Raw genomic sequence first — 21,386 nt, forward strand, 5'->3', positions numbered from 1 at the left:
AAGCAAAGCAAAGGTTAATAAGGATTAAGTGGCATAAAGTGACACCATTCTGATTCTGCACACAAAGTGGGGTAACAGAGTGAAACAGTAGAGACCTTGACCGGCGTGTAGACAGAAAATATGACCTGATCTCGGTCAAGTTGCTGGCACAATGTCAGTGCTAATGCCTCTCAGAATTGGGAATTGCACCCTAAATTCACATGGTTGAATGCAGGGCTCACTCAGAAATCATTCTGATCAGAGTCATGTACAATTTGTCACGTGTAAACAAACTGTCCCTGCAACGTGAAATGGATTCTCGGTCTATCCAAGAGGAGGGAGCAACAGATAAAAGAGAAAGAGCAGGATTCAGGATTGGGGGGGGGGGGGAGAAATCAAATGTGGCAGAACTCAAATTATTATAAATCATAACATGCCAGGTGCTTGCAATGTTCCAAAGGAACGTTCAAGTGAATTGTGCCTATTTTGGGGGGGGTATAAATGACAATGTGTAAACTACACAACTGCACTGACTCAAGATCAGAAAGATTTGACTTTTTTTTTCTCTGTTAAACAAAACACTGAAAGCATTTAACAGCCAATGGGGCACAGTGATCAATCGTCATTGTAAACCAACAGCCTCAATAAGTCCCTTCTCAGTGACATTGATGCTTAGAATGTTAAACTCCTTTTTCCAATTATTGCAACAAACAAGCCAATTGAAATGCCACCACTTAATCCAAATCAAACTGTACACAGCAAGGCTATAATGAATGTGATCAGTATGTGCTGTAAACACTAGGAGGGCAAACCCTAGCACGACAAGCTACTTTTTTTGTGGACTTACATTGAGGAATGCCTGGTTCTCTTTATTGTGCATCAGCTGGGTCCAAACCAGATTCTGCAGAAAAACTGGATTCCCAAGCAAAGCATTCTAGGACATAATAGGTGCAGAAGGGAATGGGGGATGCAGTAGAGAATGAAAGGTCAGTCATTACATCAATAGATTAAAAAGTAAAGCGTAAGAATAGTATAAGCTATTAAATCTCAGTGCCAGGAAAAAAGCCACCTTATTGAATAGATCTCCACGAACTAGCCCACTTCCTATGGAGTCCTGAAAGAATCATATCCATTCCTTTGTATATGACTAAATTTAAAGATAATGAGGCAGACTTGTACCTATAATTCCCCCATCTGAAACTATGTAGGTATGCTCGAGTAAAATATTGTACTGGAGTTCCGTACTTCCTCTTCAATCCATTTGACCTACCAATGCTGCCTTCAAGGTGGCCACACATGCAACTGTTTGCTTTAGCTCCATACTGCATAAAAAATAACTTAATTGCACCATCTCTAGACTTGCCAGTGTGTGGTGGTATAGCCCCTACTTGATCACGATATTGAGTTATAAAGTCAGGAAGGGTTCACATTTCATCCTTTATCACATTTTGCACCACAGGTGTTGCTGTGATGCCTCCCGTTGTTAGGTGACTTGCTAACATTCATCACCTAACACACAGTGAACAGCCACTTGGGCAGCTGCCAGGGTAACAACATCCCAGAGAGTTGGTAATCCAGGAAAGGAGAAAGAAAAAGAAAAACAGGTGGTGGAGCAGGGCTGGTCTAATGTTCAACTCAACTGTCAGGATGTACACAGCACTGCTAGCTTCAATGAGAGTTGACGACACAACGAGTAATTCTGGGCCAAAAACAACGATATGAAAGGAGCCTCAGCCTGTTTTCTGATATTCACATCAGGAATTCAGAAACATGAAATAGTGTTACTTTTCCCCATGAAAAAGAGAACTCCTCCCAGTGACTACGTTCAAAACACATAGCAGTCCCAGGAATATTTGTTATCCTACGACATTCAGCTGCAAATTGTTCTTCGCATTGTGGGTGCTGACAGTTCATCTGGGTTTTAGGCTTCTGCTTGGAAGGCAGCACTGCAAACAACTTTCCTCTGACGCCTATTAAAGGGGTCCGGAGTGAATGGAGTTTGTGCATCCTGGGCTGGAATCCTCGAGGAAATTAATTCCTCATATCATCAGCAGTGGAGTGGAGACAGTGACTCCCTAACTCACTCAGCTGTCATAGTTATTGCATCACTATTTTGCCAACTGATGTCTGGGATCACTCCCAACGCTTCATTGAGCAACAGCACGTGTAAGACAGATGAGCTAATGTTTTCGAAGAAATGAGAATAAGGTTAACAAGAAATGCATTGAACAATCTGCAGCATAGTTAACTTCAAGCTGATAGGAGAAACGGGAGCTGTACAAGAGCTTGCAGGATCTCACAGAATTCATTCGAAGGTCAAGCAACAAGCCAGTCACACTGGTCACTTGGGTCAGCTGTCAGAGGGGTAATTTATGGCCTTTTCCACTTCTACTCAAACAACTTTAAAAAAATTTTAATTGGTGAATGATGACATATTTGCATCACCCAAAGTAAAAACATCTCCATGAAGTATGTTACACACACAGTACAATTGCTCATGCTCTACAGTTAGAGTCCAAGCACATTTTAAAAAAAGATTTTAAATTCTATACTAACATATTCAATCTGCCATTCGACACACAGTCAACAGCCACCAGTACGCACGCATTGTAACTAGCCAATAATAGAAAACATGGGTGGCTGACAATGTGCTTCAATACTGGTGGTTTTAATACTGGCTTAAGCAGCGCTCTGAAACATGTCATAGAACCATAAGTGCAGAAGGAGACTATTTGGCCCATTATGTCTGCACCGGCTCTTAGAAAGAGCACCCTATTTAAGCCCATGCCTTGACCCCACCTCTTTGGACAGCAAGGGCAATTTATCATGGCCAACCCACATAATCTACACATCTTTGGACTGTGGGAGGAAACCAGAGCACCCAGAGGAAACCCACGCAGACACAGGGAGAACGTGCAGACTCCACACAGGCAGTGACCCAAGCCAGGAATTGAACCCGGGACCCTGGAGTTGTGAACCAACTGTGCTAACCACTGCAATCGTGCTGCCCATATACTCATTCAAATGGTCAATTTTGTCATTAGATGGAAATGTTAGTTTTACTGAACCCACATTTTCCATTTCTTCGTGGAGACGACGGTGCAAGTGAAACACTCACTGAACAGCACAGGTGATTTCTGGAATCATCCTCCTGACAAAGTTCTCCCCGACTGATTTGGCACATCAGCTCAGACAGGGAAGAGCAAGAAAAAGAAAGAACAGAGTTCTATGTTACTACTGTAAATGCCAAGCTATCAAAGACAAGTGTGCTTCCTTTGGTCACCACTGAACTCTGAAGCTTCAGCTGAAACCCTCCCTGTGCCAGTTTACAATTACTGGCTTTTGTAGTTGGAGATTTACCTGGGTTTGTGCTGGATTTTGGCTCTGGAAAACCATTTGAAGGAGGGCTGCCCCTAATCCAGGATTCCCCAGCAGAGGCACTGGAGGAGCAGCTCCCAGAAGTCCTAAAGAAAAGAAGTATTGTAGTCAGTATTCTTCATTCAGGAACTTCATCGCTATGTATTTGAAAACATTTTCATACTTTTGGAAACTGGAAATTAAAACCTATTTGTACTTATTTATCAAGTAGGTTTGATGAGACAAGAGTCTCTCCCAGATGTCAAGAGGATAGAAAGGATTGATTTTCTGACATGGAGCACTTGGCATTTCCAAACTTCCCACATGAACAGAAGTTAAACTCTACCACCTAGGACACAAAACCACCGGCAACTCCAAGCTCCCTTCCGAGTCACGCAGCATCCTGACTTGGACATATATAACCATTCTATGGTTAAAAAATCCCTCCCCTCCTCCTCCACAACATTGGGCAGTGCCGCCACTAAACTGACTCCAGCAATTTGAGGAGACCCACTATTGCCTCCTCAAGGGCAATTAGGGAAAGGCAGTGGCACCCATTCAGATTTCACACAGGGAAAAAAAATCTTACCTCAAACCACTTCCCGAGAAACAGTACGAGGCCAGGCCACTGACTAAAGGGCTGGACCATTACTGTTCACTAAATCAGTGATGGCTAACCATGTCAAAGATTAAGGATGAACTGCTGCACTGCACATGCAATACCGGACCTACTCTCGATCGGATGTTGCCGCGGGACAGCAAGAAAGATGATTTTGAATAACTGTGGTAATTATAAATCTAATACAATGTATATTTCTAAAAATGTGCTTATGCATGCATATCCCATTGTGCACACGATTTCTAGTTATATTTCTTGTGTCAGTGTTGCCAAAGTGATACGTTGTAATGGGAGATCTCTGGTATCAGTCTGCTGAAGGCCGTTCAGCTCCTCTATTTTTAAATTTAGAGCATCCAATTTTTTTCCCCCCAATTAAGGGGCAATTTAGCATGGCCAAATCACCTACTACTGCACATCTTTTTGGGTTTTGGGGGGGGGGGGGGGGGGTTTAGTGGTGAGACCCACGCAGACACGGGAAGAATGTGCAAACTCCATATGGATAATGACCCGGGCTAGGATCAAACCTGGGTCCTCAACGCCATGAGGCAGCAGTACTAACCACTGCGTCACCGTGACACTCAGCTCCTGGTTAACTTGGACCTGACACGTTGAGTAACCAGAGGACACAGTCCAGTTATGAATAAATACATAGTGTACAGTCTCCCCATGACTCCGTGATCCCACAACCCAAAAAGATGTGCAGGGTCGGTGAATTGGCCACGCTAAACTGCCCCTTAACTGGAAAAAAAAAAGGAATTGGGTACTCTAAATTTTAAAGCAAAAACGAATGAAGACATGTCTATCACTCTGTCTCACCCTGCTGGGCGCCTGTGGCCCCGTGCATAAACGGGTTCAGGAGAAGCTGCAATGTGGCTGGATTATTCAGGCTGTTCAGAATCTGCACAGGATTCGGTTCTGGGAGAAGACCCTTCCCACGGTTCATTGCCTAAGACAAGAAACAAAACAGATGAGAGTTTACAATACTCAACAAAATGACAGATGCAGATGCAAGGACGTCAAAGTGCAGAAGCACTGGCTGCTCTCTGTTGCCCCATCTAAATGGCAGCATGAGCAGTGTTTCAAACACGGCAGCATTGTGGTCAATTAGTGACTTGCTGTCCCATGACATTGTACTTTGTATCCCAATCCACCATTGCTTAAAGCCAGTTGGATTTTGAGAGTCTCTGCGAGGTTTAATACAGGTTGTGGTTATCCAGTGCTCGAATGTGATATATTGATGCAAATTAAATTATAGACTCACCATAGCTTGGGCTGCGATCAAGGCAGGAAGCATACTCCGCCCTGGGGGTCCAGGTGCACAGAATGAGACCCGAATGTGGTTCCCACCAACCCAGAGCCCGTCCATGTCCCTCTGCACTTCCTCAGCTTGTTCCGCAGCTTCATACTCGACAATGGCAAAGCCTCGAAATTGCCCATCAGGTCCCTGAGCCAGCTGCACCAGAGGGGGATCCAGGTGATAGTGGAGGCAACGTATGGGAAATGGTGAAGAGAAAAAGAACAAATAAATAACAGGTAATCAGATGGTTGTGAAAAATGTTTCACTCCAAAAGCACAAAGTCACGTTGAGCACTGCAGTGGGTCTGATCCGGATGCCACGAGGACAGGGGCTTTTGAAGTTTATAACTTTTTAAAGATGAATATAGTTTTTGGACAGGGTGAAACAAACATCCTGCTTTAAGTGCTACACAACTGCCAACTCAGGAATAAGGCAATTTGCCACCATTTGCCAATATTGTAAAAAAGGAGTTACGATGTCCACCAGTAACTTTCAATGGCTTAAGTCAAAATCTGCAATTAACACTAAGCCCGAGAATAGACATGCTGCATAAATTTGGAAATCATAGATGCTCCAGGCCATTGAACAGTTAACTGTGTCCAATACTCCCCATCATGTCTCACATTTCCAGTTAAGGGCACTTGCTCCAGGCAGTCTGTAAACAAGGGAACACAAAAAAGACCAACGTACAACTAAAATTAACCAGATTCTTCTGGAGGGGATCGGGATGCCTGGCAATTCAGTGCAAATTATTTCTTCAAAATTTAACTTATCCCACGGCACTAAACAGCAGAGAGCAAATCAGTATTAATCATCAAAGCGTTCAGCAACTCAAACCATTTCACAAGAGTCAAGTCATGAAATAAGTTCAGCAAAACCGTCAGCTGACAAGGCACTCAATGTTAACTCTGTTCCTGGTCTACTCCTATTTTGTGTATTCCCTCGCCACAGTTGCCGACACCCCTACTAAGTTTTCCAGCATTATATTTTTATGTCAGATTTGCAGCATTATAAATGAAGTGTTATTGCACCAGCACAGGTGAATCAGCATTTGATGTACATTAGCACGCAGGAAGCAGTTATCAGTCTGGACAATCTCTGTGCATGCTACCTCATTATGTCCAGATCGAATGCATGGATGTGCACTAACTAACTGGCTGTGGAATCAGTGGCACAGAGAAAGGTATTGGCTAAGTTTAACAGGTTATCTTTACAATTGTTTCTTATTCCCTTCACTGCATCTGCAGAGGAACCCCTGACAGGTAGAATAAACCTTCAGTTATTTACAATTCCTGGCTTATTATGGGGTTAGCTTCCACACACCTATATCCTTCATCTTCCCAAGACACAGTCTCCAAAGAAGCTGTAGTGTATGTTAGAAAACAGAGCTAGAGTAGAAACATCACAAGACTGGAGAATCAAAATGCTGCACCTCACAATACAGGTTTAAAAAGGTTGAAATGTGCATTAATGTGAAATAATAGCAGCGAACAAAGTAATTTGAAGCATACCTTGTTTGGCACTAATATTTATGAAGGGTTAAGCACCAAGAGGAATTACAGAAGAGGCTAAACCCAGGCGAGGCCAAAATGTACAAAGCAGCAGCTCAAAGTTTCAGATATTATGTTGGATGGACTGGAGGAGAAAGAAAACTGTGATTGGCAAGGACAGATGTCATCATATCAAAACCGTCTGGTCCAAACAATCAGTAAAAGGGTGGAGTGGGACAAACTAAGACAGGAGCAAAAACAAAGCGTAAGCCCATCACCGGCACACACAGCAGTTAAGATGCTACTTTTATAATCGTGGCTGTATATTCTAGTTCAAGAGAAACCGAAACTTGCAATTAACAAACAAGCCATGAGCATCAGTCGCCAGCAGAACCAAAAGTGGAGGCTCCCGAGAGAGGGATGGAGGGGAGAAAGAGGAAATTAAAGATATGCATTGCATTAATTCTCTAACCTCGGGCTGACCAGCAGCATTTTCCCCAAGATATTCTTCAGGTCAATGTGGGGTGGCTACGACTGATCTTCCAATAATGTAAAGAGAACCCTTAACTCGTGATCCTGAAAAGATCAGACTGTGCATTGACTACAAAATTTTAAGTAAGGCTCTAGACTTTCCATGATTGCTCATACCTGACAATACATTGGCTCGTAGATGTTGCTGAAGGCTTGGCTGAATGTCTTCAGGTCTTTATAATCATGTGGAAGTTTGTCCACACACAGGCACTTGGAATGAATGAGATCAAGAGTCAGTTGATTGACGTCAGTCCAGTGGACATAGAGGGTTCTTGTACCCAGCTGTTTTCCGAGAAGTTCCGATTTAGCACGGGCAGCGGAGTCCTTTTTCATGTATTCCACAAAACCGTACCCCTTGGAATGTCCGGAAACCTCACTGTACACAAGGAAACATCGCTCCAGGTTTCCAAAAGGTCGCACCAGCTCTTCAAACTGCTGCTGTGTATAGGCAAGAGGCAGATTGGCAATGCAGAGCAGAGCATCCGTAGGCTGCAGCTGGACTGAAATTTCTCGATCCCGGAGTGTCGATTGGTGAAATTTCTCAATGGCATCGTTTGCTTGGTCCCGGTTCAATAAAGTGACAAAAGCTGGAAATAAACACGGAAAAGACAAGTTAATGCAACTGGCTTCTAACTCTTCTCTGCCCTCGGTAATGCTGGAATGCACCTCTGAAGGCAGTGCTCAAATGTGCGAGGCAGCAAGGGAAGGGGCTATGGAAATGACTTGTGCCAAACCCACACAGGTCTGCACTCTCCAGCACTGTGACTTTGAGACAATCACCAACACTGAGACCAAGGGGAGATAATCATGTCTTGAAGCCTTAAAGAGGAAGGCTTTCAAAACAAAAAGTTAAAGAGGAAGGTTTTAAAGACTGCCTTAAAGGAGAGGTTTAGGGAGGGAATTCCAGTGGTAGGGCCCAAGTGGAACGAAGGAAGATCATATGGGAGAGGCCATTCGACCCTTTGAGCCTGATCCACTATCCAATAAGATTATGTTTGACAAGATTGAGGCTACAATTCTACTTTCCTGCACCCTCCCCCACCAGAACCTGTCCAAGGAGGAGGGGAGAACACAAGAGGCCAGTATTGAGGAATGCAGAAATCTCAAAGAGATGCAGGAGGTTAGATATCTTGGGGCACTTAAAAAAAAAAACATTCCTTCCTTGGTCATCAAGCTTCTCATTTCAGTTTAGTTATCCTCAATCAAAAGATTTTTCACAATTCAAAATTTGTAAGGTACAACTGAACTACAGAATGACCGCATGGCAGGCACAGCATTACAGACAGGTCCAACATTGAACAAAGTCTAAATCTGGAGTACACAAGTTTACTGACATCACAACTGCACAACTTCGACAATTACGAGCTACTGATACCTTAAATTCCTTTCCCCTCCCACATTTAATTACAACTTTGAAGGCAAAATTACCTAAACTAAATCCAAAGTCCATTCAGTATTCATTAAAAGATTACATATCTCAGAGGCCAGAGTTCAGACAAGACATGCAACTGAGCATCCCAGGGAATCAGCAGAACAGGATCAAAGCCTCCCTCTGTGGAGAACACACCAACTCTCTAATCCAGTGTTAGCAAACTGACTCAATATCCCTCTAGCTGTCTAATCCAGTTAGCAAACTGACTCAATATCCCTCTAGCTGTCTAATCCAGTGTTAGCAAACTGACTCAATATCCCTTTAGCTCTCTAATCCAGTGTTAGCAAACTGACTCAATATCCCTTTAGCTCTCTAATCCAGTGTTAGCAAACTGACTCAATATCCCTTTAGCTCTCTAATCCAGTGTTAGCAAACTGACTCAATATCCCTTTAGCTCTCTAATCCAGTCAGCAAACTGACTCAATATCCCATTAGCTCCCTAATCCAGTGTGTTAGCAAACTGACTCAATATCCCTCTAGCTCCCTAATCCAGTGTTAGCAAACTGACTCAATATCCCTCTAGTTGTCTAATCCAGTGTTAGCAAACTGACTCAATATCCCTCTAGTTGTCTAATCCAGTGTTAGCAAACTTACTCAATGTCCCATTAGCTCCCTAATCCAGTGTTAGCAAACTGACTCAATATCCCATTGGCCATTTCCTCCCTAGCCATGGACTGTGGCACCCTGGGATATAAGCAAACAATCATGGAGCAAATGTTCCCTCAACTTGGAAGGAGCACACAGTCATAGCTTACTCCTCAGCTCAGAAAGGGTGCAAAAGGAAACATACGGCTTTGATTGCAAAGAGGAATAACAGTGGGGGTGGATTGCAGAACTTTAACTTCGACAGTCTGGAAGAGGAGGGTTTAGGTGAAACCTAAATTGATAATGTATTAAAAGGGAAGACAAGGTAACTCCACATGAATACTTAAAAGTACACAATGTTTACAGAACCAAACAAGTGCCAATTAGTGAAAGGGAAATTTGAAACAAAGTATCAAGAAAAACCTCTACATTAAGAATAATAAAATGTCAAAATAATTGACCCAGAAAATCAGAGACACAAAAATAAGCTCCCTTTGTTTAAAGATGAGGGGTTTACTGTATGAGCCAGTGTTCAGAATGGCGTGATCCCATCACAAACTTCAAACAACCTCATGGAATAATCAACCAGGTATGTTTCATCGAATGGAATGTATGGAAACTGCAGCTCATTACAATGTCAGAGATCATGGCATGTATTTATTTATTACGTATACACAAGTCAAGCAGTTTTAAAGCAAATTACTGTGGAAACTGGAATCCGATACAAAAAATATTAGACAATCTCAGCAGGTCCGACATCCTCTGATGAGAGGAAAGGGAGCTAACGTCGCGACTCTGTCAAAGCTGCTGAGATTGTCCAGCATTTTCTGTTTTTGTTCAAGTCGTTTTAACGTAGCCTTGCCTAAAAATCAGGCACCTGGTGACTGAACTGGGAGCAGGGTCACTCACCTGTTCCTTTGTATTTGTCCACAAAGCAGTATTTTAGATCATACTCGCTCAGCAGTTCATAAACTTCCTGCAAAACAAGGCAAATTAGTTTTGATGAGGGATTTTAGTGGGATTAAAACAGTGAACTTTCTAGGATGAACAATTTCTGATATATGACCTGCAGAGATTTAATTAGAACTCCATTATTATTATTCTTAGAACACCACCTATTCCTTGAGCCAAAAATGAGCAAATGTACAAAACCAACTCGAATCAATCCACTTTCAAAAGTGTAGAGGGCTCCTGCAATCATTGAAACTAAAACTAGATTGGCAGCCATTTGGCATCTTGGCCCTGTGCTAATTCTAAAGTTTCATCATTTTTCAATTGAATTCTCATCTTAAATGATGCAATAGCCTGAAGCTCAACAGCCATTCATGGCAAAGCATTTCATGTTCCTATAACCTTGTGACAAATTAAAAAACTTCTTCCTTCGTTCACTTTGTGACCAATTCAAGTTGTTATTAAAGATTCATCAAACAGTGGGAAGACAATCTTCCACTGCTCACCCACTAGGAACCCACACTGGGCTAACCTAGTCAGTTTGAGTGTTAAAATCAGTGGCATATAGCTTGGCTATGATAACACAAAGATTTTGTTAATGGACTAGCAATCCGGAAGCCTGGATTAACAAACTTCTAAATTCTTGTCAGTTTTCATCCTTCCCTCAAACCTTGGAATTCAGGTGGAGACATTTTGTATAAGATCATCTCCAAAATGAGCGAACCAGTCTGGCAACACAAAAATCAGGAAAAATAGTGAACATGACATTACCACCTTCTGTAAAAATCCATCTGGTTATTAACATCCTAGAGGGAGGCAAATCTGCCATCATTACCCAGTATGGCCGAGATGCAGCTCCAGACTAACAGCAATGTGGTTGGCTCCAAAATGACCTCCAATGGCTAAGCAAGCCATGACACAACGCACCACCTTCAAGGGTAATTAGGGATGGGCAATAAATAGTGGCCATTCTACATCTCATGCATGAATAGAAAAATTCGACAGTACGGTGGCGCAGTGGGTTAGAACTGCAGCCTCACGTTGCCAAGGTCCTAGGTTCGATCCTGGCTCTGGGTTACTGTCCGTGTGGAGTTTCCACATTCTCCCTGTGTTTGCGTGGGTTTTGCCCCACAACCCAAAAATGTGCAAGCTAGGCGGGTTGGCCACACTAAATTGCCCCTTAATTAGAAAAAATGAATTGGGTACTCTAAAATTTATTTTAAAATTAATAGAAAAATTCTTAAATCCCTTTAATATTTCAAACTATGATTGCAACATGATGTGAACTTTTACTGTAGCTTTGCATCAGTCCAATATCCCTCCGAAAATGAGCCACCTAAAACTGCAAACAGATTTGCTTCGAGAAATCCAACAGCTCTTACCTGCTTAAAAAACTGGATAAAAGCAAAATTACTGCGGATGCTGGAATCTGAAACGAATGACTCAAAACGCTAGCTCTTTTCTCTCCCTGCAGATGCTGCCAGACCGGCTGAGATTTTCCAGCATTTTCTCCTTCGTTTCAGCTCTTACCTACTTCTGCACTGTACCCATGAATATGACAAAGTCCCTGCCGTTCCTTCGTCAAAGGTTTCTGCATCTACAGTTTAATAGTTCAGTGAATTCAGCCAGTGAGTTAAAGAGCCACATTCACAAAGAATGTCCGAGATTCACATGTGACGAGTGAAGCAGGAGAATATTAGGGTTTTTTGTGATGCTTCCATTGTCAAATAGCTCATAACTACACCTATAATAAATGGCTCGCTCGATTAAGTTCTGGATATCATCTGGCTCCTGCACAAGTGACTCTCAATCTGAATTCCAGGGTTTGAAGGAAGGGGGGGGGGGAAGCAGACAGTACTGTTGTCAAGACCGTTCAGGATGTTATGAACATCAATCAAGTCACCCCTCACCCTTCTGAACTCCAGTGGAAACAAACTCAGTCTGTCCAACCTTTCCTCGAACGACAACCTGCTCATTCCAGGCTTCAACCGAATAAACCTCCTCCGAACCGCATTTACATCCTTCCTTAACTATGGAGACTCAAACTGCACACAGTATTCAAGATACAGTCTCACCAATGCCCTGTATAACTGAAGCATCACATCCTTACTTTTATGTTTAATTCCTCTCCTAATAAAAGGTTAACATCTCATTAGCTTTCATTACACGCTGTACCTGCCACACTAACATTTTGTGACTCATGCATGAGAACACTGAACTCCCTCTGCACCTCAGTATTCTGCAGTCATTCCCCATTTCAGTCACACTATACTTTTTCACTCTTGCTGCCCAAGTGGACAACTTCACACCGTCCTACATTATACTACAGCAAAGAGATTTTTGCCCACTTACTCAGCCTATCGATGTCAGTCTGCAAACTCATTACCTTCTTCACAAAATACCTCCCTATCTATCTTTGTGTCATCTGCAAATTTAACTACCATGCCTTTGCTCCCCTTATCAAAAGTCATTTATGTAAATTGTAAAAAGTTGAGGCCCCTGCAGGACTCCAGTCGTCACATCCTGTCAATCAGAGAAGGTCCATTAATGCATACTCACGGTTTTCTGCCAGCCAGCCAATCACCAATCCATGCTAACATGTTATCCCCGACACCACAAGCTTTTATTTTTTGCACCTTATAAAACGCTTTCTGGAAATTCAAGTACAGTATTGTCCCAGAGAGGTTATTTTAGACTTGGTAATGTGATAGGATTAATGAATGATATCAGGATGAAGGCATCCCTCAGAAGCAGCAACCACAACAGGTTTGAATTTTACATCCACTTTCATAGAAACCAGACAGTGCAGAAGGAGGCCACTCAGCCCATCGTGTCTGCAACGATCCTCTGAAAGAGCACCCTACCTAGGCCTACTCCATCGCAACTCCAGCTAACCGTTGGACACTAAGGGGTAATTTATCATGGCCAATCTGCCTAACCTGCACATCTTTGGGCTGTGGAAGGAAACACACGCAGACACGGGGAGAAAGTGCAATCTCCACACAGATAGTCATTGAAGCCAGGTCTCTGGTGCTGTGAGGCAGCAGTGCTAACCACTGCCACCCAGTTTGAAAGGAGGAAGAGTGGGTCGAAGACTTGTATTTTCCACAGCACATTACCCCTTCAAAGAACTCGAGCAAATTGGTTGAACTTGATTTCTTTTCATAAAATCATGTTGATTCTTCCCAATTACCTTGAGTTTGTCCAAGTGACCAGCAGAAAACTCTTCTTTTAATATTTTCCAATTAAGGAGCAATTTAGTGTGGCCAATCCACCTAACCTGCATATCTTTGGGTTGTGGGGATGAGACCCACGCAAACAATGTGCAAATTCCACACGGACAGTGACCCGGGGCCGGGATCGAACCCTGGTCCTCAGCACGGTAAGGCAGCACTGCCGTCCCAGCTATAAACTCTTATGATCGATTCAAACACCTTCCCCATGACAGATGTCAACTGGCCTATAAACTTCTTCTTCCCTCCCTTCATGAATAAATGGGCTATATTTCACCAAGATCCGCTCTCCCTTCAACCTCCCAATTTACAGCCATTGCTGAAATGCTTCTTCTATAAAAAGTGAATACATTAGCAAATGTCTGTTCATTAAATCTGCCATTTCCTTATTATCGACTCCCTATTCTCACTTTCTGGAGGACCAACGCTCACATTACTTAATCTTTTCCTGTTTAAATATGCTTGCAAACCCATGCCATCTGTTTTTACATTCCCAGCTAGTTTCCTCTCATACTCGAATTTATTTATTCTAATTAACTGTCGAGTTATTTCTGATAGTCTTTATATTTTGACCAATCATCTCACCTTCCACTGCAGTTATATGGCTTTTGCTTAAGTTTGATATTTTCCTCAACTTCTTTAGTTCACCTTGGACAGTGGCTCTTCCCTTTAGGATTTTTCTTCATAGTAGGAATATATTTATTCTGAGTACTCTGAAATATCCCCTTAAATGTCAGCCGCTAGTCCTCTATTTGATCTGTCCCCCTTTCCTCGAATCCTAGTTGACTTCACCCTGCTCAGCTTTCATGCCCGTATATTGGCCCTTATTTAAGTTTAAAATAGGAGCCTTCTCCCTTTCAAACTAGATGTATAATTCAGCCATAGTGGTTGCTGCTACCTGGGAGTTTCTTCCCTCTGGGGTCATTTATTAATCCTATACAATACCGCGTCTAAAACGTGTGCTCTGGCTGGTTCCAGAACACACTCTTCCAAAAAACTGCCTCGAGAGCATTCTATCAACTCCTCATCCAGGCTCTACTCATCTCATTTTTCCAGTTTATCTGTAGATTCAAGTCACCCAGGATCATTGCCATTCCTTTATCACAAGCAGCCAATATTTTGTCCTACATTGTGGTTACTGTCGAGAAAGCCTGAGAGTTTTGTTCAATTAATTTTTCAATTTCATGTCAAGATGAGACTCTTTCAAGAGTGATTGAAGAAACAAATCTGCAACAATCTAAACCAGTCTAGTTCAGTAAAAGTATTCAAATGAAATCCAATTTCCAGGTTGTGGTGCAAGCAGTGCAAAGCACTTTCAGTCACTGGTAACCACACACTTATTTCCCCTCCCCTCCCTCGCCTGGTGCCAACAGCTTCTACAGGCGGAGGCTGCTCTATTGCAGCATCAAGCTGCAGCAGCAGCACATACAGCAAAAGCAGGATTGAAGGGAAATATTACAGCCAAACATCATCTTGCCTTACTTAGCCAACTTTCACATGCACATTTTCCAGGCAATGGACTATGATTGAAAATCAGAATCTTTCTGCTTCCTTTCACTAGTCACTGTTCTCGCTCCCTGCTTCGCTTGGGGTCAGTTAATTTAACACAGCCCATCTTGGGAGCCTTCTTTCTTTGTCTAACAGAGGACTACTCCAAAGAATTCATTCACCCTCCTCCTTTCTGTCTTCCTGGGAGTGGGTGTTGGCGCGAGAAAGGAAGCTCACACTGTCTTTACTTGATAAACAGGACAAGGGAAAAGAGATACATATTGGTTCATGTTTAGCCAGAAAAAGATGCTTACTCAAGATGTACAACTGACATTTTTCAACATGCAGAATACAACTGACAAATGTCCTGTGTCTCACAGTGAAACACAGCATGTTATTCTAATGGGGTGAAAACAACAAGAAGGATGTAGAGGACAAATTCACAACCGTAACGAAGAAACAAGCATTATGATTTTTGGTGGTAAAAGCAGAGATAGTGGGGCAAAGGGGTTGAGGGAAAAAAATTGCTAAATCTGATGCCTTGATATTCAGGTGTTCCCTGCTTGCATGGTGATGCCTGTCGTTTTGTGGCAAATGGCAAGAATGCCCTACTGTAATCCATAATCAACTGCTGCAAAAATCACACCCTATTCCTACAGAGAGCCCAGCGAGAATTATTACCTTAGTTTAAGCTTGCCAAGATCTTTTAAAGCACAGCTCCTGAAATTAACAAAAGGAGTTCTACGTGCTTTCAATCAAGGGAAACACAGCTAACAGTATGATGTTCGAACACAGGTCCACTAGATTGATATCGGGAATGGGTGGGTTGTCTGATGAGGAAAGGTTGGACAGACGGAGGTTGAGGGCGACCTGATAGAGGTTTACAAAATTATGAATGGCATCGACAGAGTGGATAGTCAGACACTTTTTCCCCAGGGTGGAAAAGTCAATTACATGGGGACATAGGTTTAAGGTGCGAGGGAGAAAGTTTAGAGGAGATGTGCGATGCAAGTTTGTGGTTTTTTTTTTTACAGAGGGTGGGGAGTGCCTGGAAGTCGCTGCCAGAACCAGGTATACAGTGACGTTTAAGGAGCATCTTGACAAATATATGAATAACATGGGAATAGAGGGATACAGAAGGTTTTAGTTTAGACAGGCGTCATGCGGTGCAGGCTTGGAAGGTCGAAAGGCCTGTTCCTGTGCTGTATTGTTTTTCAATCACCAAATAATTTTTGCTGATGTCAGTGGTTGTTTCTCAGTCAAGTACTTTATATTAGCATATTTTTATTACAGTGAGGAAAAGCTAACTAAAATGAGGGGTTGGATACAAAAGCCGAAGGAAATCTCGGAGTTTTAAAAGGTGTTGGAGAAAGATTCCTCGGCAATATGAATTGGATCAAAATCATTGTGTTCACATAAAACAAGTTTGGTTAATTAAAAATGTTAAATTAGGAAATACTCAGTCTTAGCTTGCAAGCTCCGTGAAATTTCTCCAACATGAACCAACAATGCACCTACAGGTTCTCTCATGCTCCATGAATAGTCACTGAATTACCATCAAATTAGAATTTTGTTTTTATACAGATTACACTCCATCCTGCCAGTCTATACACTATATCCAGTTTATTCTGTGTTGCAGCTTCGAATTTGTGTTTGCCTTTGCTCCAAGTTTACCGAGCCCTGCTTCTTATAACCGTCATTGCCCACTGGGTAATATCCAACATGGATATTTAGGGGCAGCAGGGTAGCATGGTGGTTAGCATAAATGCTTCACAGCTCCAGGGTCCCAGGTTCGATTCCCGGCTGGGTCACTGTCTGTGTGGAGTCTGCACGTCCTCCCCCTGTGTGCGTGGGTTTCCTCCGGGTGCTCCGGTTTCCTCCCACAGTCCAAAGATGTGCGGGTTAGGTGGATTGGCCATGCTAAATTGCCCGTAGTGTCCTAATAAAAGTAAGGTTAAGGGGGGGTTACGGGTATAGGGTGGATACGTGGGTTTGAGTAGGGTGATCATGGCTCGGCACAACATTGAGGGCCGAAGGGCCTGTTCTGTGCTGTACTGTTCTATGTTCTATGTCCAGGTTATCTGATAATTGATGTGACAGAATAGCCCAAGATTATACATTTGAAAAACGGGATCAATTCATTAAAAACACCACTGTGTTTTTCACAAGGACTGGTTGCCGAGGTCATGTGGTTTTTACCCTTCTGGGATCTTAGTTTAAATCTACCCTGATCTGCTGACACCAAACTCATGAATAGATGTAAATGAAAAGTAGTTTTAGCCCAGGGGCACAGTTCAATGCACTCAGGAATTCTATACATTCTGTCTCATTCAGTAACAGTAAAGGATTTTGAGTACAGCAGCTGAGACTGGAACCAAAATTCATGTGAATCGCTCAAATTAAAATACCTGGTTGAAATACTTTTACCTGGTCACACTTGGCAAAAACATTGTGGACAAGAAACACTTGACTTTCAAAACAGAAACAAAATTAACAGATAGCAGCCATTAGGAAGGATTAGTATCAGTTGTGAAGATAAATGGGCCAGAATTGCAAACTCAGCTCAGCTTTATTTATGCTACTCCCGAAATAGACTTAAAAAACACAAACAGCACTGTTGTTTGTCTGTTTCCAACATAAGATGATACATTATTTTGCGGAGGATGGATAACAGTGGAATCTCCATAATTTGATGTTAAAATACATTTGCATCAAAACAACATGCAAACAAAATTTGAATTGTGGTTTCCATCTTGAAAGCATCAACTCACATTAGTTAAACATGATTTGCACTTAATAAATCTGTGCCTTGGCTTTCTTTAATGAATCCAAATATATATACCCAGGTCCTCAGCGACGTGAGGCAGCAGTGGTGGTGTAGTGGTTAGCACTGCTGCCTACAGCAATGAGGACCCGGGTTCGAGTTCGTACACTCTCTCAGTGTCTACGTGGGTTTCACCCCCATGACCCACAGATGTGGAGGGTAGGTAGACTGGCCATGCTAAATTGCCCCTTAATTGAAAAAAAAAATAGGTATTTTAAATTTAAAAAAGGAAATGCCCAGAGGTGGATACACAAACTGCTGGAAATACCCACAGAACACGGCACGGGTTAGCACAGTTGCTTCACAGCAGCAGGGTCCCGGATTTGATTCCCACTTGGGTCACTGTCTGTGCAGAGTCTGCACGTTCTGCCCGTGTCTGTGGGTTTCCTCCGGGTGCTCCCGTTTCCTCCTGAAAGACGTGCTTGTTAGGTGAATTGGACATTCTGAATTCTCCCTCTGTGTACCCGAACAGGCGCCAGAATGTGGCGACTAGGGGATTTTCACAGTAACTTCATTGCAGTGTTAATGTAAGCCTACTTGTGACACTAATAAAGATGATTATTACACGCTGCAGGTTTAGAGGACATGAGGACTCCTGATTGACAGCTGGGCCCGGGCGGTGTGCAGGCAGCCGCGGAGCGCCGGCGGCCAGCAACAGGGCCCAAAGCCCGGACTCCCCCTGCGGCCCCTTCCAGCCCCGGGCCGGCCCCGCTGCAGGTTACCTGGGTGATGATGTCCGACGGCAGGTTCCTGATGATGATCTTGCGGCGGTTTCGGAACTCGCGGCGGGTGCGCTCCAGCCGCTGCTCCCGCTCGGCGGCCTCCAGCTCGGCCAGCGTCTCCTCGGGAGTCCGGCGGCGTGGCGGCTCCTCCTCCTCCTCATCATCATCCAGGTCGCCGCCGTCCGTGTCCGGCCACTCCTCATCGTCGAAGAACTCTTCCCCCTCTCCCTCCTCCTCCAGTTGAGCCGCCTCATTTTCACGGTTCTTCCTCAACTCACTCGCCGGCGAAGTAACGGACACGGTGGCCGCCATCTTGAATTAGCAACAGGATCGCCCGCTCTGATTGGTCAGCCCAGTTGAAGTGGCACGTGACCGGGCGCGGGCAGCACTTCACAGGAAGGCGACGCTCGATTGGCCCAGCCCGCTTCCGGTCCTGCCGGGTCTCGCGAGATTGGCTGGCTGGGGGCGGGGCTGAGGGTGGGGGAGGACCCAGGGGGCGGGGCTGAGGGTGGGGAGGGTTCAGGGGGCAGGGGAGGGCCCAGGGCGCAGGGTTGAGGGTGGGGGATGGCACAGGGCACACAGAGAGGGGGGGGGGGGGGGGGGGGACTGCTGGAAACCAATGGAGGATACAGTAGGGGAGAGGATAATGAACGGGCTGGTGGGAACCTTCACTCCTGCCGGTTGATGCCGGGCAGCACAGTGGGTTAGCACTGCTGCCTCACAGCGCCGAAGTCCCAGGTTCGATCCCGGCTCTGGGTCACTGTCCGTGTGGAGTTTGCACATTCTCCCCGTGTCTGTGTGGGTCTTACCCCCACAACACAAAGATGTGCAGGGTAGGTGGATTGGCCACATTATATTGCCCCTTAATTGGAAAAAATAAGAATTGGGTACCTGTCTTGATCCCCCCACCCCAGATAATGAAATGAAATGAAAATGAAATCGCTTATTGTCACGAGTAGGCTTCAATGAAGTTACTGTGAAAAGCCCCTAGTCGCCACATTCCGGCACCTGTCCGGGGAGGCTGGGTGGGAATCGAACCGTGCTGCTGGCCTGCTTGGTCTGCTTTAAAAGCCAGCGATTTAGCCTGGTGAGCTAAACCAGCCCGTAATGGAAACCTTCCCTGCATGATCTCCAGGAACACTTTCCCTTTGGGCTTTTCCAACAACACACCATGACCCAAGGCAAGGCTGAACCCCCTAGAGCAGTGCTTCTCAAAGTGTGGTACCGGTACGCGAGCCATCGTCTGCTGGTACTTGGAGTGTTTCCAGGAAAGAAAGAGACAGTAATCCTGGATTGGCTTGTTTCGCTCACCGGTCCCTGGCACATTGAAAAAAAAAACTGCCGGTCCGCCACATCAGATAGTTTGAGATGCACTGCCCTAGAGGGTGTGACGCTGGTGGTGACCCTTCTCCCCAGCTTGTCAGGATCCAGTCTACTCGTAGTCAGGGGGCAGGGTGGCGTCGCTCGGCCCAGGTCAGATGGTCACGGATTCAAGTCACTTCACACAGGCACGTGTGCAGAAAATCTCGGCTGACACTTGAGTGCAGCGAAAACCTAGTCACCAAGTGGTATGAACAATATAGGGCATCTGACCCTTGATAAACTGGCTGTTTGTGGATCTTGCAATGCACAGATTGACATTCATGCTGATTGACATGGAAAGTAATTCAATGGCTGTGAAGTGCTTTGGGAAAGCTTGAAGACATAGAAATTGCTACAAAATACAAAACAGTTTCACACACACCATGCACTACTCGGTTTGTGCTTAGCATGGTTCAGGTATTACAGAAAAGGTTAGAATTGTGCATTATGCGATTTAGGATCCCTGAGTGTGTTTAGTTCGACACAGAGCAAAATGAGATTAAAATGTTCATCATCTATCTTGTTGTGTTCGGTGTTTGTTGTCCAGCAAGGAATCTACAGAACTGTTGCTGACTTGCCCAGACCCAGGATCCTTATTAATGCACACGTGGTAAGATAATGATCAGATACAGAGCAAGTTATCATGGAGTTTCTTTGTACTCCCCTGGAACTACCCCAATGCACCACCGTCCTCGTGTATGCCTTACAACCTTCTGAGGATTGCCGGATCTGCCCTGACCTGTATCTGAGTGCCTTGTCACATGACCACCGCCTTGCGACTGCATGGTGGATCTGTACCGCCACCTGCTGGTTGGAGGTCGCACCAACAACTATACACCGTCTACAGGCATATCACCATAAATCTTATTTCTTAATTAGGAACTGAGGACTTGGAGCAGGAAAAGGCCAATCGTCCTTTCGAGCCTGCTCAGCCATTCAATAAGATCATGGTTGCTCTGGTTGTGGCCTCAACTCCGCTTTCCTGTCTGCACCCCACCCATCCCACCCCAACCCTAAACTCCTTGGCCCAACAAAAAATGATCAAACTCAACCTTGAATACATTTAATAACCCCGCTTCCATTATCCACTCTACTTCGCTGGTTAGCAAAGTGTCTGGCACAGACCTCACTGTGATCGTCATGAGGGAACATCTTCATTGTTAGAGCTGAAAGTGTTCAACCCACCCTGCATCTTCTCTAGCGATGGGTAATAAATGTTGCCCTTGCCAAGCAAAGCCTGCATCTCCAGAATGTTTTTCTTCAAATGCATTTTCCACCAGGGGTCATTCACAAGCGACTGAGAGAATATCTGGAGTGATTGACCTCTTTAATCGATATGTATTGAGGTCAATTATATTGCCAATCTGCCCGAGGTTAGTTAACGCCATGCAGACAGGAGATTAAATTCAGACTTACTTCTGGTCTGTTTTCACTCAGTTCCGCATATGAACTCAGCCTGGGGGTGGGGGGTTAAATTAAATCTCTGTTACACTCATCACTGTCCTCCGCGGGCCCC

General features: G+C 44.2%; 1 protein-coding gene across 3 annotated transcripts in view; it reads right to left on the bottom strand.

Annotated features, from left to right (window-relative positions):
• Positions 1-18,873, bottom strand: part of raver1 (ribonucleoprotein, PTB-binding 1) — a 34,444-nt gene extending 15,571 nt beyond the window's left edge. The window contains exons 1-7 of one of the 3 annotated variants that reach the window (XM_038784634.1): positions 18,509-18,873; positions 10,200-10,266; positions 7,391-7,860; positions 5,217-5,408; positions 4,772-4,901; positions 3,340-3,443; positions 827-913 (exon numbers count right to left, since the gene is read on the bottom strand). In XM_038784634.1, coding sequence (XP_038640562.1) covers positions 827-913; positions 3,340-3,443; positions 4,772-4,901; positions 5,217-5,408; positions 7,391-7,860; positions 10,200-10,266; positions 18,509-18,820 — 1,362 coding nt within the window. In that variant the 5' untranslated portion in view covers positions 18,821-18,873. The remainder of the gene's footprint in view (positions 1-826; positions 914-3,339; positions 3,444-4,771; positions 4,902-5,216; positions 5,409-7,390; positions 7,861-10,199; positions 10,267-18,508) is intronic. The other 2 variants (XM_038784633.1, XM_038784635.1) reach the window with 2 other exon arrangements.
• Between the last annotated feature and the right edge of the window lie 2,513 nt (positions 18,874-21,386).

The sequence above is a fragment of the Scyliorhinus canicula genome, chromosome 25, assembly GCF_902713615.1.
Source record: "Scyliorhinus canicula chromosome 25, sScyCan1.1, whole genome shotgun sequence".
In the NCBI taxonomy this organism is placed as follows: Eukaryota; Metazoa; Chordata; class Chondrichthyes; order Carcharhiniformes; family Scyliorhinidae; genus Scyliorhinus; species Scyliorhinus canicula.